Below are 21,746 nucleotides of genomic sequence, written 5' to 3'. Positions count from 1 at the left end.
TATGCGATCTGATCACCAATCTTCACTTCATCCTGGTCACTGTCTTCTGGGCGATCTCCAGCTTATTGGTGTTCTTCCTAAAATTGAACTGAAAAAAACACTCTATATATGGTCTGACTAGGATAGAGTACTGTGGGCCTGTCACCTCCCATGTTCTGTTCACTTTATCTCTTAATGCGCTATTAAGATCTAATTTATAAAATTCTAACATATTGTCAGACACTTTGCTAACATTTAGGCAAATTATACAATATCCCCTAATAGTCTATACAGCCTGTTAAAAAACGCAATAAACTAAATCTGATATGATCTGTCCTTTAGGAAATAGTGTTGGCTCTTGGTGGTGATGATCAGTGTTTCCTTTCCTAGATCAATATACACTATTCTTCTAATCATGCTTTCTTGAATTTTGCCAAGAATAGAAATCAAAGTTACTGACCTAAACTTTGAAGACTCCACTTTCTTTTCTTTTTAAAAATCAGTACATTTGTCCATCTATAGTCTTTCAGTTCTTTTTCCATTCTTTCAAAAAATACTAAGAAGGCTTGGCAATCACATCTGCCAGTTTTTCGAGGATCCTGTGATATATTCTGGACCTGGTGTTTGGAAGTCATCAAAGGCATCTGGGCACTGTCCTACTACTTCCTTACTTACATTGTGTTTTACGTCACTGTTAACGTGCTTCATTCTATTCTTTCCAAACTATAGATCATTTTCTTTGGCAGAGAAAACAGAGCCAAAATAAGAGGCGAATTCTCTACTCTCCATCATCCATTTTCATTATATCATCTACCCCACAGCAGCATTTCTTTCTTTGATCCTGTTCTTTTTCCCAGTGTAGCTTCAAAAAAATCATATTTGCCATCTTTAGCATTCATCACTAGCCTTCTCATTTGGATTTTTTTGTTTTTTAGCACTTCTGACACTATTCTTCTAGGTCCGGGGCTTGCTTTTGTTTTTGCCCTCAGTTACCTGCCCTGGTTTCCTTCTTCTGTGTATGCCTTTTTAAAATCTAAGCTGGTTGATGAGCTCTGCATCTATCTCCACCTGTCTCCTTAGATAGCTTCTCATTTTTTTCCTCTTTGGAAATGTTTTTGTTTGTAATTTCAAAATTTCTTTCTTGAGAGCTTTCCATAACTCTTGGGCTAGATTCCCCTGTAGGCAAAGATCCCACCTACCTTTTCTCCCAGCCCTTTGAAATCTACTCTCCTCCAACCTACATGTCCCCAGTCACTGTACTGTCATGGAGACAAGAGAGTATTGTGGTTTGTGAACCAAGGAAAAGAATTAAGAGAGTGTGACAGTATGAGAGAATGAAGAGAGGAGCCAGTAAGAAGCGGTGGCTTTGGCCTATAGGATTAAATGCTGTAGAAAAGTCAAGGGAAGGTGAAAACTGGAGGGAAAAAAGGGGCCTTGGACATTGGGAGATCATTGGTAACCTTAGTTCTGTTTTAATGGAATGGTACAGAAATCTAACTGCAAGAAATTGAAAAATTATTAGGTATGCCAGGCTTCATTTTCCTTATATGTAAATTGGGTTGGACTAGATGAAATCTAGAGGAATTTAATCTTCTTTGAAGTACAGACTATTGATAATTTGGTCTTTGTATCCTTAGCGTCTAGGACAGTGCTGCTGTAACTCCTATGATCTTTTTCCTAAGCTCTTTATCTGGTTCTTCCTTCTGTCATCCTTCTATATTTCCTTCTGTATCTTCTTAATATATAATACTATTCTACCAAATCTTTTATCCAGCAACAATCATGAGTCCCATCCCACAAGTCTTGGTATAAAGTTGAAGTTGTTTTCTTGCACTAGGATTTCCAGTTGACCTTGTTTATTACACATAGGTACCCAGGGTCATGGGTCTTCTTACTAACTCTCTTCTTTGATACTATCTCCTGTAAATCATCCGTCCTCCCTATTGCTAGTTTTCTTCCTATGTGATACCTACTGTTCTGTGTGTTAGCTGTCTTGAAAGATATATTCTCTCTACCCATCTCTTTTCAGTTTTAAGTCTTTTGGATTAGATTCCTAAGACTACTCCAGGGAAATTTATTTTTTACTCTGACTTCTTAGGTGAATCTGTTGCTGGCCAAGAGCCCATCATGCCTGTATTTTAAACTGTGCCAGATACCATCTTTTTAACCACTTGTTCACGTCCAAGATCTGATTTCTCATCTGAAGTCCACATATTCTTTTCTTAAATAATATTTTATTTTTTTCTCCCATTACATATGAATACAATTTTTAGCATTCATTTTTACAAGATTTTGAGTTCCAAATTTTTCTCCCGCCCTCCCTCCCCTTCCCTTTTCCAAAAATGGTAGGCAATTTGATATAGGTTATACATGTACTATCATGTAAAAAATAGTTCCATATTAGTCACAGTTATGAAAGAATAAGTAGGACAAAAGAAAAAAAACACAAAAAAAGAATAAAGTAAGTGAAAAAAGTATGTGAAACCCCTGTATTCAATTGACAAGGGTGATGAAAACACCACTTAGAGCCTCTAAGCCAGGGGTGGGGAACTTTGGCCTTAAAGCCACGTGTGGTCCTCTCGGTCCTTAAATGTGGTCCTTTGACTGAATCCACAGAATAAGTCCTCCTTTTGGGGATTTGTTCTGTAAAGTTTGGAGGCCGCAGCTTCCCCACCCCTGCTTTAAGATTTTAGTTGATTTTTTTTAACCCAAGAATTCATGATTTCTATCAATGCTTTCTAAGTTTCTTTTTTTTTTTAAAGAAATTATTTTTATTAATCTTTTGCTTTTTTACATCACTGAAAGCTGTCCCAGTATCCTTCCTCTTCCCTTCCCTGAGAGTCATCCTATATGACAATAATATTTTTAAAGAAAAAGAAGAGAAAAAAGTCAACAAAACTGATCAATACCCTGCAAAAGTCTGAAAATAAAAGAAGTGAGGCAGTGGAAGGGTCCTCTTTTCTCCGATCATTGGTGCCATTCTCATTCTTTGTCATGTTTCAGCGTTTGCTGTTGATCGTTTTGTGGTGGTTCTTTCCGTTTATATTGTTGGCGCCATTGTGCATGTTGTTGTCTTGGCCCAGCTTGCTTCAGTCTGCATCAGATTATATAAAACTCTCCATGCTTCTCTGGATTTATCATCCCTATGATTTCTGAAAGCACCAGAATATTCCATTACATCCATGTACCACGATTTGTTTAGCCATTCTTTTTTTTTGTTTGTTTGTTTAGCCATTCTGTAATCAGTGGGCATCAACCTTCTTTCCCAATTCTTTGCTATCACAAAAAGTGCCATTATAAATATTTTGCAGTCTAATGGGAACTTATTTCTTCTCCATGGCTTCCCTGAGTCGTTTCTAAGTTCTTTCTTGAATTGCAATTTCTCCACACATGAATAACCATCTTTGGTTGCATTCTTCAGTTTTGACAAGACTCAGGAGTTTCTCATTTGGGTCTTAGATATGTACTCCAGAGAAAATAGTGACCTCCTCAATTATTTGTATAAAGTAAACAGATGAAATGACTTCTTAATCTATCTGCTCTACTACTCATTTCTTCCATTCTAGTACAGTAGGCATTTATTAAGTGCCTTCCATGTGCAATTTACTGTAGTAGGCACTGGGAATACGAAAACATAATGAAAAAACAGATCCTTCCCTCAAGAAGCTTATAATCTTCCGGTGGTATATAATATGTAAAAAGATAAATATATCCATGATAATTCAAAGAAGAAGTAAGGAGTAATAATAAAGGGGATCAGGAAAGACTTTACTCCACAAGCATTTATTAAAATACCTGCTATGTTCCGGGTACTATTGATATAATGGCAAAAATGAAAATTCCCTGTCTTGAAGTGGCTTACTGTAGTCTATCAGGATAAAAATAAACTCATAGTACATACAAAATAAATATGAGGTATTGGGTTGAGGGTGCTGGGAGGAACATTAACAGCAGGGTTAGGGAATGAGATGGAGGAAGTGGGATAAGACCTCTCATAGCAGATGGCACAAGAGCTGAATTATGCAGGAAACTAGGGATTCTAGGGGAGATAACCAGGTGGTGCTGTGGATAGAGCACCAGGCCTGGGGTCAGGAAGGCCTGAATTCAAATCCAGCCTCAGACACTTACTAGCCATGTAACCCTGGCCAAATCGTTTAACCCTGTTTGCTTCAGTTTTCTTATCTGTAAAATGAATTGGAGAAGGAAATGGCAAACAACTCCAGTTTCTCCGCCAAGCAAATCCCGAATGGGGTCCAAAGAGTCGGACATGATTGAAACAACTGAATAGCAACAATAAAGGAATTCTGAGTGGTAGAAGTGAGAAAGGAATATATTCCAGGAACAGGGGAGAGCATATGCAAAGACACAGAGGTAGGAAGGAGATACAGACTTGGGGGTCTGCAATGGAATGTAGAGTATATGGAGGAGAGTAATACGACACAGACTTGGAAAGGTTTGTTGGAGCTTGTTTGTGAAACACTTTGAATACCAAGCTGAGGAGTTTGTACTTTACCCTAGAAGTAACAGGAAATTATTGGGGTTTCTTGGGCAAAGGGGTGGCATTCGATTTGTGCTTTAGGAAGCCTTTTTGGTCAGCTTTGTGGCAGATGGATTGGGGAGGGGAGAAAGTGGAATCCAGGAGTTCAGTTAGGAAGGTCTTGCTTCCTAATAGTCAAGATAATGAGGAAGTGACCTAGGATGGTGGTAGTATGAGTGGAAAGAAGGGGACAAATGGAAGAGCTGTTGTGATGGTAGAATCTCCAAGACTGATCTTCCTGATGGCACCTATGAATCCAAATCGCCAATCCATGAAGCCAAGAAGCCACTTCCTCCCAAGCTATGGAAAGTATCTGAGACAGTGAGCGGGTATCACTGAGCTCCAGAGGTTCCGTGGTCCCTTCTCTTCCCATCCTTCTCTGTGACAGTCTATGACCCTCCAGCCTTCTGAAGCAGGTCCAAATTCACCTTGGCCTTTTCATAGTCTTTTCCTTCTTAATTCCCTCCTCGAAGCACCTCCAATTTCCAATTAATTATGATACTTTAAAGAGGAAAGGTGAAGTGATATTCACGTGGTACGAGTGGGAAGGTATGGTAGAAATATGGCCAGACACCTGGATTTTTTTTTCTTTCTTTCTGTTTTTTTAATGTATTACCCTAGGGGCCACTCAGGTCTTTGTTCACCTGACCTCTATAGTAGGTCACCATAATCTAGAGCTTACTTAGCACAGTATCTAGAACACAATTGATGCTTAATAAATGCTTGTTGACTTGATTCAGGTTGAAATGTCTAGATACATCTAATGGGTAGAAAAGATGTATGGGGGGTGTTGTGGGTCATTGGACCCATAAATCAATGGAAAATTATTTTTCCCCATGTCAGAACTCTTAAAATGTGTGAGCTCTGCTTTGTAAACTTTAAAACAATACAGAAATGTGAGTTGTTATTATCTAATCTCACTTGGGCTCCTTCTTGTCCTCCCTGCCCCCGTAATATCTTTCTCCTTTTCCATCCTCTGTCCAAACTTACCCTTTGGTCTAATGGCATGTGTGTTAGAGATCCAGGATAGTATTCCATGATGAATTCCAAGTTAGGGTCCCCATCACTAGAAAAGGGAAGAGAAATCTCCTAAAACAACAAAGAAGTAGTGTTTTTGCTCACAAAGCTCCTGAAGGGAATGTGCCAAGCTCAATATTTTCAGTGCTCTTCCTGTATGTAATTCTGAGGTCTCTGAGCAGAGCTGGGCTAACCTCTTCTTGGGTATACTGAAATGCTTGTGTGAGGGTTAGAGTAGATGACCCCGAGGTCCTTCCATCCCTGAGACTCCATAGGCCTATGACTGAATGAAACACTCTGTTCTTTGCATAAAAAGCTTTATTCTGGGGCAGCTAGGTGGCACAGTGGATAGAGCTCCAGCCTTGGAGTCAGGAGGACCTGAGTTCAAATCTGGCCTCAGACACTTGACATTTACTAGCTGTGTGACCCTGGGCAAGCCACTCAACCCCTATTGCTTCACCAAAAAAAGAAAAAAAAGTTTCATTCTCCAGTGTAATTGTAGCCAGCTCAGGCTGGCTGTTAGCTTGTAGGCCACAGCTTATGGAATTTTGCCCTTTTGGTTTGTATGTGGATGGAAGAGTCTGACTCATTAAAAACAAATTGTGATTTGGTTTCCTCCAAGCATCCTATGGTTTTTAAGGAATTCTTTTTGTTATGTGGCCCTGTGGCATAGATAAGGCTAGTGCCAAAGCCTCTCAGCATTGGAAATGGGGAAAAGATGTGCTGACCCTCCCTACCTCAAAGGTAACATTCCTCATGTCAGTGGAGGGTATATTTTTATGTTACTTTTAAGTAAGAATAATAACTAACATTGCATATGTTATCACTTGATCCTCACAACTCTGAAATAGATGCTGCTATTATCCCCATTTTACAGATGAGGAAACTGAGGTAAAGGGATTTAGCCAGGATCACATATAGATAGTAATTATCTGAGGTAGGATTCGAGCTCAGGCCATCTTGACTCTTAAGTCCAACACTCCATCTCAATGTAAGTTGTAAAAGGGACCATCTAGAGAATCTTGTATTAGAAAAAGTTGTTTTTCATGTTACCCATGTATTTGTTTAATACGTATCTTAAAAACATCAATATTGGTACATTGCCTTTTCTGTTGCCCTTAGTGTATTTTGCTAAATTAATAATAAATATATTAATTTCCATTATTTAGAAAAACAGCTTTGGGGGTGTACTTTAAAAAAATGAATTGGTCTGGCCAGAATCCTTCCCAAAGCTTCTGGCTGAGTGCCCCCTGATGGCAGCCACACCTTTAACCTGAAGAGGCTGAGGCCTCATGCCACTCACTGCTGGCTGTGTTCCCAAATTGTCTAAGAATTATTACTTGTCCCAAAGACTTTATTTCTCTTAGGCCCATGCTAATTTGTTTGCTTCTATTAGAACTTTAATTTTGCAAAGTACTTCACAATTCAGCAACATTACTCTGTGGGGCTGTTTGACCATCCCCAATTTCCTTGGTCTGACTTAAAATATTTATTATTAAATATTATAAACTTAAGCACTTTTCCAGAATAAAAAAGGAACACGTGGCCGTTGAATTCTAAACTGTTCCCATTTCTCAGGATTCTCTTCCTATCTTTTTTCTATGTTTAAGCAAACATTTTACATCATTGGAATCAACATGTATTTAGCTGTGTTCTTTAGCCTGATGTTTCAGAGATGCCCTTGTTTTGACTTTGAAAACAATGCTTCTCCCCAAACTTGAAGATGTTTGACATTCAGAACTCTCCGGTGGGCCCTCTGTCTCTCTGTGTTCTCTGTCTCTGTCTCTTTCTCTCTGTTTGTGTCTCTGTGTCACTCTCTCTCTCTGTCTCTGTCTCTCTCTGTCTCTCTCTTTTATTCCTACTTGTCATTTGAAAAGGACATTGCATTTCCCATTAAGAAGTATAGCAAAGTATGAGTGAGTGGTGGGCTTTTAACCCACTTAATAGCTAAGATTTATATAGTGCTCCTAACTTTTTAAAGTGCTTTATATGTAATCTCATTCAATGAGTAGGTGCTATCATTATGTCTATTTTACAGACAGGGAAACTGAGCTGAGCAAGATTAAGTGACTTTCCCAGGGTTACTCAGCTAGTAAGTGTCTGAGGAAGGATTTGAATTTAGCTCTTTCTGAGTCTGAGTCCAGTGGTCTGTCTCCTGCTGTGCTATCTAACTTCGTTGTTTTTAGGGTCCAATTTACTGAGGTGTTTAGAAAATGATCTCCCCACAGACCGATTTTACATTCTGCGCTAGTCATAGGAGCTTTTCTATAACGTGGTAATTTTCTTTCTCTATTATTTTCCAGGTTTGTGTACGGGGACCCTGATCCATATACTGCACTGACTGCTCTTTCTCATTTGATTGCCCACTCTAGATGACATGTCCTTTGATGTATCCTGGTTTGCTGTCCATTCCTTTGCTTTGGACAAACCTGCTGTCCTTCTGTCTTCATTGGATCGGAAAGGAGTTGTGAACAAGGCCCGGAGAACCTGGAAGAGTGACCTGAGCCTGGAGAAGATCAGTGTGATGGAATTCCTCCTACAGGTTCATGGCTCTGAAGACCAAGATTTTGGCAACTACTTTTGTGCTGTGATACCATGGATCAAATCAATCACAGGGTCCTGGCAGCGAGAGACAGAGATCAAATCCAAGCCCATCTTTGTAACTGTGAAGATGGATGGTACGGACCTCACATGCTCACTTTTCTCAGTGTTTGTGAAGTGCCCTCAGTCTGCTTTATTGTAACCAGCAGCAAGGGACTACCTAGTATAAAAAAATTGTTCCAGTGAATATTGTTTTCTATCTCAAGGAAGAATGATTGAACCTTTTTGGATTAATAGATCCTTTTAACAGTCTGGTGAAGTCTATGGAAGCTTTCGAAGTATACCGTTTTTTGTTTATTTCCATGTATAAAATAAAATACGTAGGATTACAAAGGAAACCAATCATGCCAAAATATGGCTATTAAAAATGTATTTAAAAAAAACCCAAATTCAAGGTTCCCCTGAAATTTGTTCATGGGGGTCTGTGAACCCCAGGTTAAGAATCTAAGAATTTTGACATAGGCCTGAATCTAACTACAGAAGAAATAAGCAGCAAAAGCCTATGGGTTCTACCTGTTTTAGACCTATTAGAAAGATGATGGATATCTTCATGCCCTTTGAACTCCTGTGTAAATGCCCTATTTGCTTCCTCAGATTTTTTTCCCAGGTGTAATGGGAAGGGGGAGGGAACTATTTAATTAAGCAGATGCTTATCAGGTTCCTACTATGTGGAGATCATGGAGCTAGGCCCTAGGGGAGGGAGACACAAAGTTCAAGTGTTCCCTGCCCTGATAGATCTTTCAGCCTAGTCAAAAACAAATAAGGAAAAGAATGTCCTTTTTCTAGATAAAGCCACTGTGTAGAGAGATCCACCCTGTTCCCATCTCCCCCATTTGACTCAACATGACATTGGCAACTCACCCTTTTAACATTGGTTACCTCTTAGATTCAATGCTAGACTAAAGACTGACCACCCATTTCCTTTCCGCCAGCCTGCAAGACTGTCAGTGTGTGGGTGGGTGGGAAGGTCAGCTTTTAGTTTTGTGTGGTTATTGTTGAGTTTACGTGACTTAACTACTGATGTTTTGCCTCCATGTGTGAGTATTGTTGTAAAGTGCTTTAAGTAACTCCATTTATGAAAATGTAGCTTTATAAAGAGTATTAAGAAAGTGATGATTCACTTTGCAAAAGGATTCACCATAGCATTTCCCATTAAATTGCCAGCTTTGGTGATGTTTGCCTTAGAAACATTTGGTTTCTTCACAAATTTTGGGAACACATATACTGATACAAAAGTAAGGTAACCATTTTTTTTTTTGGACCAGGTATATGATTTCTTCAGCACAGTGGACTCCCAGTGAAGAAACCATTTCCAGTGTAGAGTGCCATCTCTTCCATGCTTTATAATCTTAGAGAGTTGCCATGGGCACAGAGTGGTTAAGCATGTTGCCCAAGGTCATACAGCCAGAATTGACTGAAAATCAAAAACAGAACTTGAACTCAGGTCTTCCTGACTCTGAGACTGCCTCTCTATCCACTATACCACACTCACTGCCTCTCATGAGGCACCCTCATAGCTCCCTACCCTGCCTAAAAAAAATGATACTCAGAGATGACCAAATGAGTTTTTGTTGTTTTTATTTTTACCTCCTATTCCTCACTTGAGAGGAGGGAATGGCAGCATTAGTTAAGTGAAGGGAACATAGGCCTAGATTCTGCTGTGGGCTCTTAATCTATTTTCCCTACCCTTGGGTGACAGGGGAAAAAACCCTTACCTCTTTCCTCATCTACACATAAGACAGAAACACTGGCACCCCTGTTCATAGAACTTTTTGAGATAGTAAATAGTAGGTCCTCAATAAATGTTTGGATTGAATCAAATTGAATTTGGGAAAGGGACATTGGACTAATCAAAAGCAACTCATCAAGAAAACATTCCCCCAGTTTTACTGCGTGAGTTGTCGTCAAGATCAGAGCTGGCTCCGTTTGCTTCATTAACCTTGTTCTTCCTCTTCCACACAGTTCTGAATGCCTTCAAGTATCCCCTGCTAATCGGCATCAGCCTCTCCACCGTTATTGGACTCATCTCTTGCCTCATAGGCTACTGCAGCTCTCACTGGTGCTGTAAGAAGGAGGTCCAGGAAACAAGACGAGAGCGAAGGCGCCTCATGTCAATGGAAATGGACTAGGCTCGTGCCTGAGAAAGAAGGACTATCTTTGTGGGAGAGAGATGGGTGAGAAGAGGACAGTGACATTTTAGAGTGAAGTGTTTTACACTAACAAAAGAAAAGTCCTCTCTAATCTCAGGTGGGACTTCCAGCTCTCTCTTTTCTGCATGTTAAGAACCGAGAGCACGGGACATGTTTACCAGTACTGACCCCTCCAAGGGCACTTTCTAAAGGGACGCTCTGTTCTGGATATATCAGTTGTTTCGTACAGTGTATGTTTTCCCAAGTGGGGCTTTTTAAACAGTGAACTTTGTCTGATTTTTTTTTCCTCTTAACCGATTTTTAGAACCTCTTATAAACTCCATGTTCTATTTTTTTTGTCTGTTGAGAGGGGGTTGTGGAGAGAAGTGGGGTGGCAGAATTTAGAGACCTTTGTCTTGGATGAATATTCGCTTGCTCACTCCAATAGGTCACTGTTGACTTCAAGGCACTGTTGCTAAGATCTTCTGAATGAGATGTTCTAGTACTGCTTTGGAGACAGCATGGCGCTGTTGCTAAAAGCCAGTTTGTGGCTTTTATCATCATCCCCCTATTTTCAGGGGCCTGTGCTACACTTTACATGGAAACTTAGTTTCCTATTGAATCGAAAGGCATTTTTGCTTCTTTGTTCCCTCTCTGTTCATTCAGTGTTAGACTATTGGCCACCCTAGAACCTGACACCCCACCGAACACCTTACCTTGCCACCTCAGCCTTAAAATGTAAGCCGAGTAAAAATCCAGCAACACCCCCTTTGCTAGTGGCAATAGGTAGGCCTGTGAAGAAATGAGGATTGGGGGGTGGAAATACCAACTTTTAGCAGAGGCAGCTCTGAATATTCCTTTCCCTTGAGCAAGCAATTGGATAAGCTGGGGAGGCAGGGCTCGGAGGCTGACCTTATACAGCTCAGGGCAGGAATGACAGAGATGTGACGAGGGCCCATGTTGGCATGCAGAAGAAGCCACCACCACCTCCACTTTCCTGCCCGCCAGGCAGCCACTTTGGCAGCGGCTCCAGTGGGCCCCATGGGAGCACCTGCAGAAACCCAACATTCCAGTCTTGCTGCTTTGACTCCCTGGTCAGGAAAGTGAATAGTTTTGCAAGACTGTCTTACCTGAAAGGAATCAGAAACAAGGCGGAAAAGCCATTCCTTTCCATGGCCTTCTTCATCCATCAGGTCTTTTTTAGGAAGCTCAACAGGGTGTTAAGGGGAGAGGGTATGGTTAGGAAGAGGAATGAAACCCATGTATTTATTCTCACGTAAACAGCCCGCTGAATGAATACCAGTCTTTTCCTTGACTGTGTCAGTCAGGGCTGGGACAGTGGGTCAGAGCAGAGAGAAAGAAATGTTATTTGTCCTGAGGCTTTTTTTTCCCCCTGCTTTTAAAAAAGATTTCCCCCAGCACTGTCCTACTTTCCAAAGTGTCTCAGACTCGGCCTGGCCTTTCTGAAGCATCCCAGTGGGGTTTTCTGAGGCCCATTGATGACTCATGGCCTAGATTTCTGTCTGCTTTGCTTTTATTCTCACTCTAAAGGAGCAGTCACAGTGCTGTCTTCCAAGGAAAAGGGGGGGAGGAGGAGGTTGGAGGAGAAGAAATTGTTTTGAGCAATAAAGAAGTCAGGTCCCAAAGAAAAGCATTCATGTACTTCCATTTCCTCATAATTGGCAGGATGAACCCTTCCCTTTTCCCCCTCCCCCAGCTTCTTATCCTCACCTGTTCTCACTGATTACAGTTTCCATGACCATGTGGGTTTCCACATTGATTTCCCTCTGTTCTGCTAATAGAGACGGTTGCTCATGCAATGATGAGTGCTGTCTCTGGGCTATGAGAGTCTTTAGTGCCCAGGGCAAGAATGCTCCCTTAGGACAGTAGCAGACCCTGGCATTCCAGGTCTGCATGTCCTTGAATGGAAAGGACCCCCACATTTATGCCCTTTATGGAGTAGGGATGGCCAAACAGAGAAACTGTAAGATTTTAATAGCATTAAGTTTTTGTCCTCCCCTTTCCCCCCTCCTGCCCCCGCCCCATGCTAACACTAAAATAGACACCATTTCTTTAAGGTATTTTTCCATGGAGAGAGGTATCAGGCTTTTCTAAAGGCAGCATAGAATCACGAAGTTGACATTGGGACTTTTACTAGTTAATAGCCAGCACACTCTGAGCACTTTGGGGTCTACCATTTTGCTGAGAGAAAACTCAGGGTTTTCATGACTCAAGCCTTTCTTGTTAGTAGAGAAGAGCGCCCAGCTCTCGATGAGGGTGGGGGGAGGCGGAGAGGGAGAGGAACCTGGCAGCTCTAGTAGGGTTGAGCACTACGTAATGGATTGGTTTGGCCAATGCCACTAGCATTAGCGAAGCTTTGTGGGGAATTGTGCCCTATGCCTTTTCCTTTACAAGCTGATGCTGCTGGTCAGAGCTGATAGAGCAATGTTAGCAGCTGCCCCAAAATGTCTGCTTCCGTAGCTTTTGCGAGGGAGGTAGACCCAGGACACCATGCCAAAAAAAACCTTGCATCAACTTGGAAAATAAACTTTGCTGATCATTTGTCTGTCTCTCTATCTGTCCTCTCTCTCTCTCTCTCTCTCTCTCTCTCTCTCTCTCTCTCTCTCTCTGTTTCTTTAGTGTGAAATGTGTTGGTGAGGGCCCTCTTGGGATACCATGTAGGGGTCCCGGTGGGAGAGGTTCCTGCCATCAATAGCAGTTGTAATGATGTAATGACCAGGGGTCCTAGAACCCCTGATGCCGACAAGTCGCCACTTATGTTTGTTTATTTGAGCAACGTGATGGTCGTAAACATATTCCCTAGAAAAAACCTAGGGCTTATTCACATGAGTGAATTTTAAATAACCAAAATTTATAGACATACTGAAGTTGTTGTTGTTATTGTTGTTGTTTTTCAAAAACACAAACTGACACCATAAAGAAAGTCTCTTGGGACAGTGAAAATGCAGAGACACATCTATCGCACTTAAATATTTCTTAGTGTTTTCCGTTCTCCCCACTCTCCCAGCATTCCCCTGAAGTCCCAGCACAGGAGACCCCTGGTATCAAGACCCTTCTGTCTACTTTCCCTTCTGCATTTTGTTCTACAGACTCTTGGCAGCCATTATTTGTCACTGAAGTCAGTGACCCAGAGACTGAGCCTTCCCAGCAGGGACAATAAGCAATATACAACTTGCTACTCGCAGAAAAATCTGAACTATTTTTTAGCTTTGCAACTGACAACAGAGGAAGAAGGGAACCAGGGCCCGGGTAAGTGCATTCTTCTTCCTCTGATCCACCAGGTTCCTAATGACACACCCGGCATGCACATCAGTTGGGGAGAAAGTATAGACTTTTTCCTACACAAGAAACAAGGACCGGAAACACCAGCTCACAAATCTACAAAAACTTGCTTAGACAAATGGTTTGCGTATTTTTGTCCATACTCAGTGTCATTTGAACTGATTATATTGTGTTTTATACTGTGATCACAAATAATATGCAATACACAGTCTGGTTCTTTTTTTTCTAATTTCATTAAAGAAAGTTTAATTTAAAATCAAAATGTATTAAGAGCTTGGTATTTATTGGGCTTTTTCTTTCCTCCCCTCGCATGGCAAGATGAATGGTGTATGTCCGTGGTTCTCTTGATTTGGCAAACCCTGACGACATTTTAGATTGTTGTCAAGGGTAGAAAAGCATGTGAATTTAATAGGCTTCAGTAAAGCTGATGTGTCCTGATGCCACACAGAAAGGAAAGGGTAGGTGCCAGGCAGTTCTGTTTGGTATGCCCCCTCATCTCCCGGTCATGTTACCTCTTAGGCGTCTGACTGATCTACAGGATGAAAGCGGGAACTATTGTTCTTCCGATTTGCAACCGAGGAAATGAGCACATGTGCCCCGTGAAGCAACAATATGGTACAGTGGAAAGGGCATTGAATTTGTAGTCAGATTTCAGTCCTGGGTTTGAATTCTGGCTTTGTTACTTATTACCTGTGTGACCTTGGGCAAGTCACTCCTTTCTGTTGAGTTTTCTTAACTATAAAATCAAGGGGACTGGACTAGATCTTTGAGGTTCTTTTTAGCGCTAAATTTATGATCCTATTAACTTATAGTTTCTTTCCTAGCCCAAACTCATAGTAGTATTTCGTGGTAGGTAGCAACAGAGCCTATCTCCCCCATCTGCCTCTACTTCTCCAGCTCAGTCTACTGCAAGGTTCACTCCACCTATGTCTTTGCCAATAAACTCAAAGCAGCTTCTTGACCCACTTCCCACATCAAAATAAGACCCGAAGAACTGGAATCCGCCTCCAAAAGGTTTTAAATACAGCCTCAATTTAGTACATTAATCAAACTTGGAACTCTGGTGAAGCCCCAAACTACCAAGTTGAAGGGGTAAACTATTGGTATAAAGGTTAAGAGGCCTAATTCTGTTGCTAACTGTTTGGCCTTGGATAAGTCACTTGATCTGTTGGGATCTCACTTCCCTCATTCATAAAATGGGAGAATAGGACTACAGGTTTATAATTCTATGGTACTCGGCATAAAGGAGTGTAGATTTATTAGAACCTACTGAATCCAATCCCCACATTGTACAAACTAAGTCTGGGAGTGACTTTCTCAGAGTCACACAGCTAATAAGTGTCTTAAGCAGGATTTAAACTCAGGTTTTCCTGACTCCAGGGCTTCCCAATGGGTGGCTGTCATGGCAGTTGGAGCCCAATCTGTTGGTCTCTTGACAACAGACAAGGCTGGGTCTAGGCCTCCTGGAACATCCAGGAGCCCAGTTAGGTTTTCAAGGCTCCTCAAGGACCAAAGGGGGTAGAAGTCTCCTTTACTCTGTCTTCTAGCTCTTTTCTCCTTCCTCAACTTCAACCTCACTCTCTTCACTGAATCAGGTTTATTGATTGATTAAGGGCCTACTATGTACTAGCCCCCAAAGACCCCAAAACAAAAGTGATCAAATAAGTTAACATATGTAAAGCATTTTGCAAACCTTAAACCACTATATAAATACTAGCTGTTATTAGTTACTGGGGCAGCTAGGTGTCGCCATAGTGTATAGAGCATTGGGCCTGGAGTCAGGAAGACTCATCTCTCTGAGTTCAAATCCAGCCTCAGACAATTACTAGCTGTGTGACCCTGGGCAAGTCACTTAACCCTGTTTGCCTCAGTTCCTCATCTATCGAAAGAGCTGGAGAAGGAAAGGGCAAACCACTCCAGTATCTTTGCCAAGAAAACTCCAAATGGGGTCACAAAGAGTTGGAAGTGACTGAAACAATTGAACAACAAACCTATTACTTACCTATGTGTCAGATTCTGTTAAGCACTAATAATAATAATAGCTAACATGTACTTTCTCATCTGATCCTTACAATGACCTTGGGAGGTAGGTGCTATTATAATCCCCACTTTACAGATGAGGAAACTGAGGCAAACAGAGGTTAAAGTGACTTGCCCAGGGTCACATAGCTAGAAAGTGTCTGAGGCTAGATTTGAACTCAGGTCTTCCTGACTCCAGAGCTGGCACTCTACTCATTGTGCTACCTCGCTGCCTTTAATTATTTAATTAATTGTTTAATTATTTAATTGATTATTATTGTTATTAAAAGTAAGATAATTTATACCCCTAAGACATTTACATTCTAGGTTTATTTTTGAGGGCAAAACTAGTCATACGGGGCTAAAGGCCAGAGAGCTGACTAAACTGGAAGCCAACCCAACATAATAGAGTGAAGAAAGCCCTGATTTGGAGTCAAAGGACCAGAATTCAAGTCTTGGCTCTCTCCTTACTTCCTGTGTGATCTTAGACAAGTCACTTCATTTTTCTGGTCTTCTGTAAAATTCGATTTTGACTTCTCAGGTACATCCCAGCTCTGTATTTAAGACCCTCTGATGCCGGCACTCCCAAATTCTGAGGCTTCCTCCATTTGATCAAAGGTTACTCCAGATGGATATCTTGAAAGGTCAGTTCAGGTGAAGACTAGAAGGGCAGCTCCAGGAGTTATTCACGGGCCTCATTCACAGGAATTGTGGATGTGAATTGTATGTATTTTACAAGCTTTGTAATGAGTCAGATCTGAGGGGAAAAAATTCCCTTTCACTCATTTCCCCAGAACTGGCACAGAATTATTCTAACAGAATATATTTTTTTCCTATTGCTTTGTCCATTCATTGTTTTTGTTCTCGAAATCAGGAACTGTGTTTTAACATTCCTTTCAACTGATACATTTGCAAGGAAGTGATTCCCAGGTTAATAGAATAATTGTCTTCTATTAGCATTACTTTTGTTTTTTGTCTTTTTAAAATGATACCAAGAATATTTTCTCTCTCCCTCTCCCTCCTCTCTCTCCTCTCTTTCCTTTTCCCTCCTTTTCCCTCCTTCCACCTTCTTATCAATATAAAGTCCCAATATGAATTGGCCACTAAAATGGGAAAGTGAGGTTGGAGTTGGAGGCAGGGATCAGGGAGTGTTCCTACAATGACCAGTAATGGACAATGTGTATACTCATAGCAGATATGTTCATCTGTCTACACGGCATTGACAGTGATTGTCTCCTTATGTCAAACCCTTGTTCCTCTTCATCGTCCCCCCAAAAGCCTTTACAAAGTGCTTAAATAGTTTCTGGTACTCTACGAAGGGTTGTAGCCAGTTTCCGCCTTATTCTCCAGAGGAGCTACTTATTGTTACTCCCTTATTTTCTTGACAGGTACAACATTCCTAAAACAATTTTAAATTGAGACTTAAGATAGTGAAAGTCTCTCGTGTGGACAAGTGGGGTTACAATTGCGTGTGGGGTGAAGTAACTCATTTCCAGTAGAATGTAAGCTCCTGAAGGGGAGGGACCAGTTTTTATTTGTTTTTGTGTCCCTTAGACACAAAAGGGACCTTAGACATCTTCTAATTGACCTCTGTCATTTTACAGATAATATCAGAGAGGTTAAGTAATAGGTTGCCAAAGCGATTTTCCTAAAACATAGGTCTGACCATGTTACTTCCCCACACACACACTTAATAAATTTTAGTGGTTCCCCATTACTTTTAAGATCAAAAATGTTCTCAGTTTGGCATTTAAACGACCTCAAAGCTGAACCTTTTCTATATTTCAGTTTTCTTACGTATTACTCCCCTCTATACACACTAAAATCTAGCCATATTGGTCTGTGTATTCTTCCTTACACACAGTGCTCCATCCCCTACCTACGTATGTTTGCACTGGTTGCTCTCCGTGTCTGAAATGCTCTTCTTCCTCACCTCGACCTCACAGAGTCTCTGGCTTCCTTCAAGACTCAGCCCCAATCCCACATTCTGCTGGAGGTCTTTTTTGGAGTTAAATCAATAAGCATTTGTTAAACACTTAATATGTGCTAAGTTCTGGGGGGTCCAAAGAAAAGTTTAAACAACCCTAGTCCTCTAGGACCTCACATTCTATTGGTCCCAGTAGCTCTTAATGGCTTCCCTGCCAAAGTTATTAGATCTACTTTATTTCTTGTATATGCCTATGTATGTACATGCTGTCACCTCTGTTAGAATGTAAGCTCCATGAAGGGAAGGACTTTTTACTTTTTATTTCTATCTCCAATAAATGTCCATGAGTTAGGTTTCAAACCTAGGTCCTCCTATTCAAAGCCTGTGTCATGCTGTTACAGGCATCAGGAGGCAGGCGGGCGGGCAATCAATAAACATTTATTAGGCACCTACTATGTGCCAGCTACTATACTAAGCACAAGAGATACAAAGAAAAATAAAAGATGGTCCTTGCTCTCAAGGAGCTAATAGTCTAATGGATAAATACTTACTGAATTGAATTAAGGGTCAAAAACAGGTCTGTTCCTGTTAGGATCATATTATTTAGTGCTTGGAGGGACCTTGGGGTTAATCTAATCTAGTTTTCTTATTTTTACAGATGAAGATGCCCAGAGGGGCTCAGGTTATATGTGTCAGAGTCAGGATTTGAAACTAAGTCCTCTGTCTCCCAATCTAATACCCTTTCCACTGTGCGTTGCTGTCATAAGAAGATAAGAAATATTGATCCAAAGGGTCCTCATGCCAGAGTTCAAACTGCCCTCTATCTTTCCTGAACGGAGTCCCCAGAATGGGCCTGGGGTACCAAGGCTAGAAAATCTGGGCATCACAGATGACCCTGAGCCCAGGACAACCCAAGCACTTAGAGGTCAAGATGAACTTAAAGAAAAGAAAAAATCTTCATCCCAAGAATTGTGTTCCCCATGAATACCTTAGGTCATAGATATTCCATTGAATCCAACAGATATAACCAACACATATTTAAACACATATACCCAATAGATATTTATTAAACACACATACCCAACAGATATTTATTAAACACATGTACACAACATACTGTGCTAGATGCTAGAGATGCAAAACAAAAATGGAACGGTCTCTGCCCTTGAGGAAATTGGAAACATCAGCTACCCTACCTAAGTACAGGATTGCAGACTGCCATGGCCCTCATATTAGCCCCTGAGCTCCAGACCAGGAAATGTTCATAGCAGCAAATCATGTTTCCCAAGATAACTCTGCCTCTATCATGATTATGGCCATGAGTGGAGTAGCTCTTTCTGTGGAGAGTTGCAGCTGCCATATTTGCCTTCCTGATTGTGGTCTGGGAGAGCCTAACCCCACTTCTCCTTCCTTGCTTCACTTCTCACCTCTCTTCCCCTTACTTTCATGTACTTTAATTAGTCTTGGCTAATAATAACACAACTTATGGCTTAAGTCATGTCACTTATGATGTATGTGATCTTGGGCAAATCTCTCAACCTCATCTATGTTATTCATCTATGAACTAAGGGGTTTGGACCATATGATCTCTAAAGCCCCATCCAGCTCTACATCTATGATCTGTGATCCTATGTCCTACTTAATAAATATTTGTTGATGACTTATAATATATGTAGCCCATTGCATTGAAACTGGGGGATCCCAAAAGGTACCGAAGAGTTTCCAGTAGAATTGGAGAAACAAAATGTATTGTTAATTTTTCAGAAGTACAATACATATTGGTATATGGGTGTCAAATTTGTGGCTGTTGGAGTTCCTAGGAGGGAGATAGCATCCTGGGCTGGGGTGGTTTGGAGAAGGTATCATAGAGGTGGGATTTGAGAAAGGCAGTTATGAGGTAGGTAGGAGAAAGGGTGTTACATGCAAGATGATCATTGTGTACAAGTCAAGTTGAGAAGTATTTATTAGGGGGCAGTTAGGTAGCGCAATGGATAGAGTTCTGGCCTTGGAGGCAGGAGGACCTGAGTTCAAATCCAACCTCAGACAGATGATACTTACTAGCTGTGTGACCCTGGGTAAGTCACTTAACCTCAATTGCCTCTCCCCTCCCAAAAAAAAAAGAGAGAAGGAAAAAAAAAAAGAAGTTTTTATTGTTATTATGTTCCAGGTATTGTGCCAAGCACTGGGTATGCAAATACAAGCAGAAAGACAATCCCTGACCTGAAGGACCTTATATTCTAAAAGGGGAAAATGACATAAATGAGAGATGAAAAACAGTTGGAGGATGGGAGGAGAAGGTACCTATACTGGGTCATGGTGGAGAAAGTCCAGAGTCAGGAGTGGAGCTCAGAGAGAAATGGAAACTTAGCTGGCCTGGACGCTCTCCTTAAAATGGAGGTTCTAGGAGGGCAACTAGGTGGAACAGTGAATAGAACACCAGCCCTGGAGTCAGGAGGACCTGAGTTCAAATCCAGCCTCAGACACTTATGAGTTATGTGACCCTGGGCAACTTACTTCATCCTGATTGCCTCCAAAAAAATTAAAAAAAAAAAAATTTTAATGGAGGTTCTGGGAGAAACTGATCAATCAGAAGAAGGGACCAAAGGGACAAAGTCTATTTCCAGTGTGAGGACAGAACCAGAGTAGACTTCCAGAGTGAGGGAGCCACAGGGGATGAGTGAACTTCCAGAGTGAAAAGGTGGGTGTGGAGAAAGTCTAGAGAGTCAAGGGCGGAGCCTGGAGAGGAATGGAGACATGGCTGGCCTGGGCGTAGAAAACCAAAGGAGAATGTGTTATGCATGTTTGGGTGCAAAGTTTCATAGTCCGATTTGGTCAGAGTGCAGGGATTGTGAAGCAAATTTGTAGGAGAAAACATTGGAGGCCAGAAAATGGAGGGCCTGGAATACTAGAGAACAGAGTTTAGACTTTATATTACAGACAATGAGGTATCTCAGATAGCCTTGTCCCCTCTCAGCTTTTTAACCTAACGTTAGGATCTGAAGCCTGATGGTTAATGTATCCTTCACTTTGGAAGTAGGAATGGCTTATCTCTAGGAACAGTTCACCATATGCGTGGTGAAGCATAAAGAACTAGATATGTGGGGCCAGAAGTCTTGGGTTTGAACGATGCCTCTGTTTGTTGCCACCTACATCACCTTGGGAAGTCCCTTTACTTCTCTAGAACTCATAGAGTCAGAGTATATGGCTTCTAAGGTCCCTTCCAAAATTGTTCCCTTGAGATCTTTTTTGTTGTTTCCTTGTTCTGATGAGGAGATGAGGAAGAGCAGTCAGAGAGGAGAGTGATTCTGGTCTCTTTATCATCTCCATTCAGTTCTCTGATGGATTGTATGTTGTCCACCCTCCTAGAATGTAAACTCCCTGAGGGCAGGGTCTGTTTTACTTTTTTCTTTGGCGCCCCAGTGCTTGGCACAGTGTAGGCATTTGACAAATGTTTGTTGACTGATCATATATATTTTTCACATATTTAAGGAAATTACAGAGAATTGTAGAAGGCTTTTAGCTTCCACTCATTGAGTGGAAAAGGAGCTGTCTTTCAGGAACTTTTTGTTGTTTAGTTGGTTGTCATTTTTAAAAATATATAAATATTTGAGCTAACTATTTTTCTCATACACACACAAATGGAAGTGACTAGGTCAGGGGAGCATTTAGCAACATGTTCTATGTTTGCACGCACCTCTCTGTCTCTGTAAGCTAAAAACCACACCCTCATTTCCTCTTTATGGCTGTGAAGAAAGCTCTCTGTCTGTCACCATCTGCTTTTCAAATAACTTCACTCCACCAGGAAAAGGCCATGTCTCTCCCTCTCCCCATGGGACCTGTCCCAGTTGTGACAACTTATGTTCTCCTCTTTCTGAGTAAGTTGCATGATCCACATGTTTCTCTTCATGTTGCCAGGTCTAGTAAGTAGGATGGAAGAAAAGATGGGAGGGAAGAGAGTAGGCATTTGATATGCACTTTATAAATGGGGAGGATGGTTTTGTGCTGGGAGGGGGCTGCTGTAGCAGGCAAAAGAATAGACCTCCTCCTTAGCATCATCATTAACTTTATATACGGGCTGCCTCCCAGGACTGAAATGGAATATCCTCCCTTCTCATCTCCACGTTTCAGCATCTCTGGATTCCTTCAAAGCTCAGCTCCAGTGGTACCTCTTCTGGGAAGCCTTTCCTGTTCCTCCACCTACTATTGCCCTCCTCACCATTACCATTTTTTTTTT

General features: G+C 41.3%; 2 protein-coding genes across 2 annotated transcripts in view; both read left to right on the top strand.

Annotated features, from left to right (window-relative positions):
- PTGFRN (prostaglandin F2 receptor inhibitor) overlaps positions 1-10,550 on the top strand; it is an 81,013-nt gene extending 70,463 nt beyond the window's left edge. The window contains exons 8-9 of the mRNA XM_027866736.1: positions 7,906-8,211; positions 10,097-10,550. Coding sequence (XP_027722537.1) covers positions 7,906-8,211; positions 10,097-10,263 — 473 coding nt within the window. The 3' untranslated portion in view covers positions 10,264-10,550. The remainder of the gene's footprint in view (positions 1-7,905; positions 8,212-10,096) is intronic.
- A 10,720-nt stretch (positions 10,551-21,270) lies between these two features.
- CD101 (CD101 molecule) overlaps positions 21,271-21,746 on the top strand; it is a 39,755-nt gene continuing 39,279 nt past the window's right edge. The window contains exon 1 of the mRNA XM_027866765.1: positions 21,271-21,387. Within this exon, the coding sequence (XP_027722566.1) occupies positions 21,324-21,387 (64 nt within the window). The 5' untranslated portion in view covers positions 21,271-21,323. The remainder of the gene's footprint in view (positions 21,388-21,746) is intronic.

Source organism: Vombatus ursinus, unplaced genomic scaffold, assembly GCF_900497805.2.
Source record: "Vombatus ursinus unplaced genomic scaffold, bare-nosed wombat genome assembly UNPS02014782.1, whole genome shotgun sequence".
Lineage (NCBI taxonomy): Eukaryota > Metazoa > Chordata > Mammalia > Diprotodontia > Vombatidae > Vombatus > Vombatus ursinus.
This window is presented reverse-complemented; position numbering and strand designations above follow the sequence as displayed.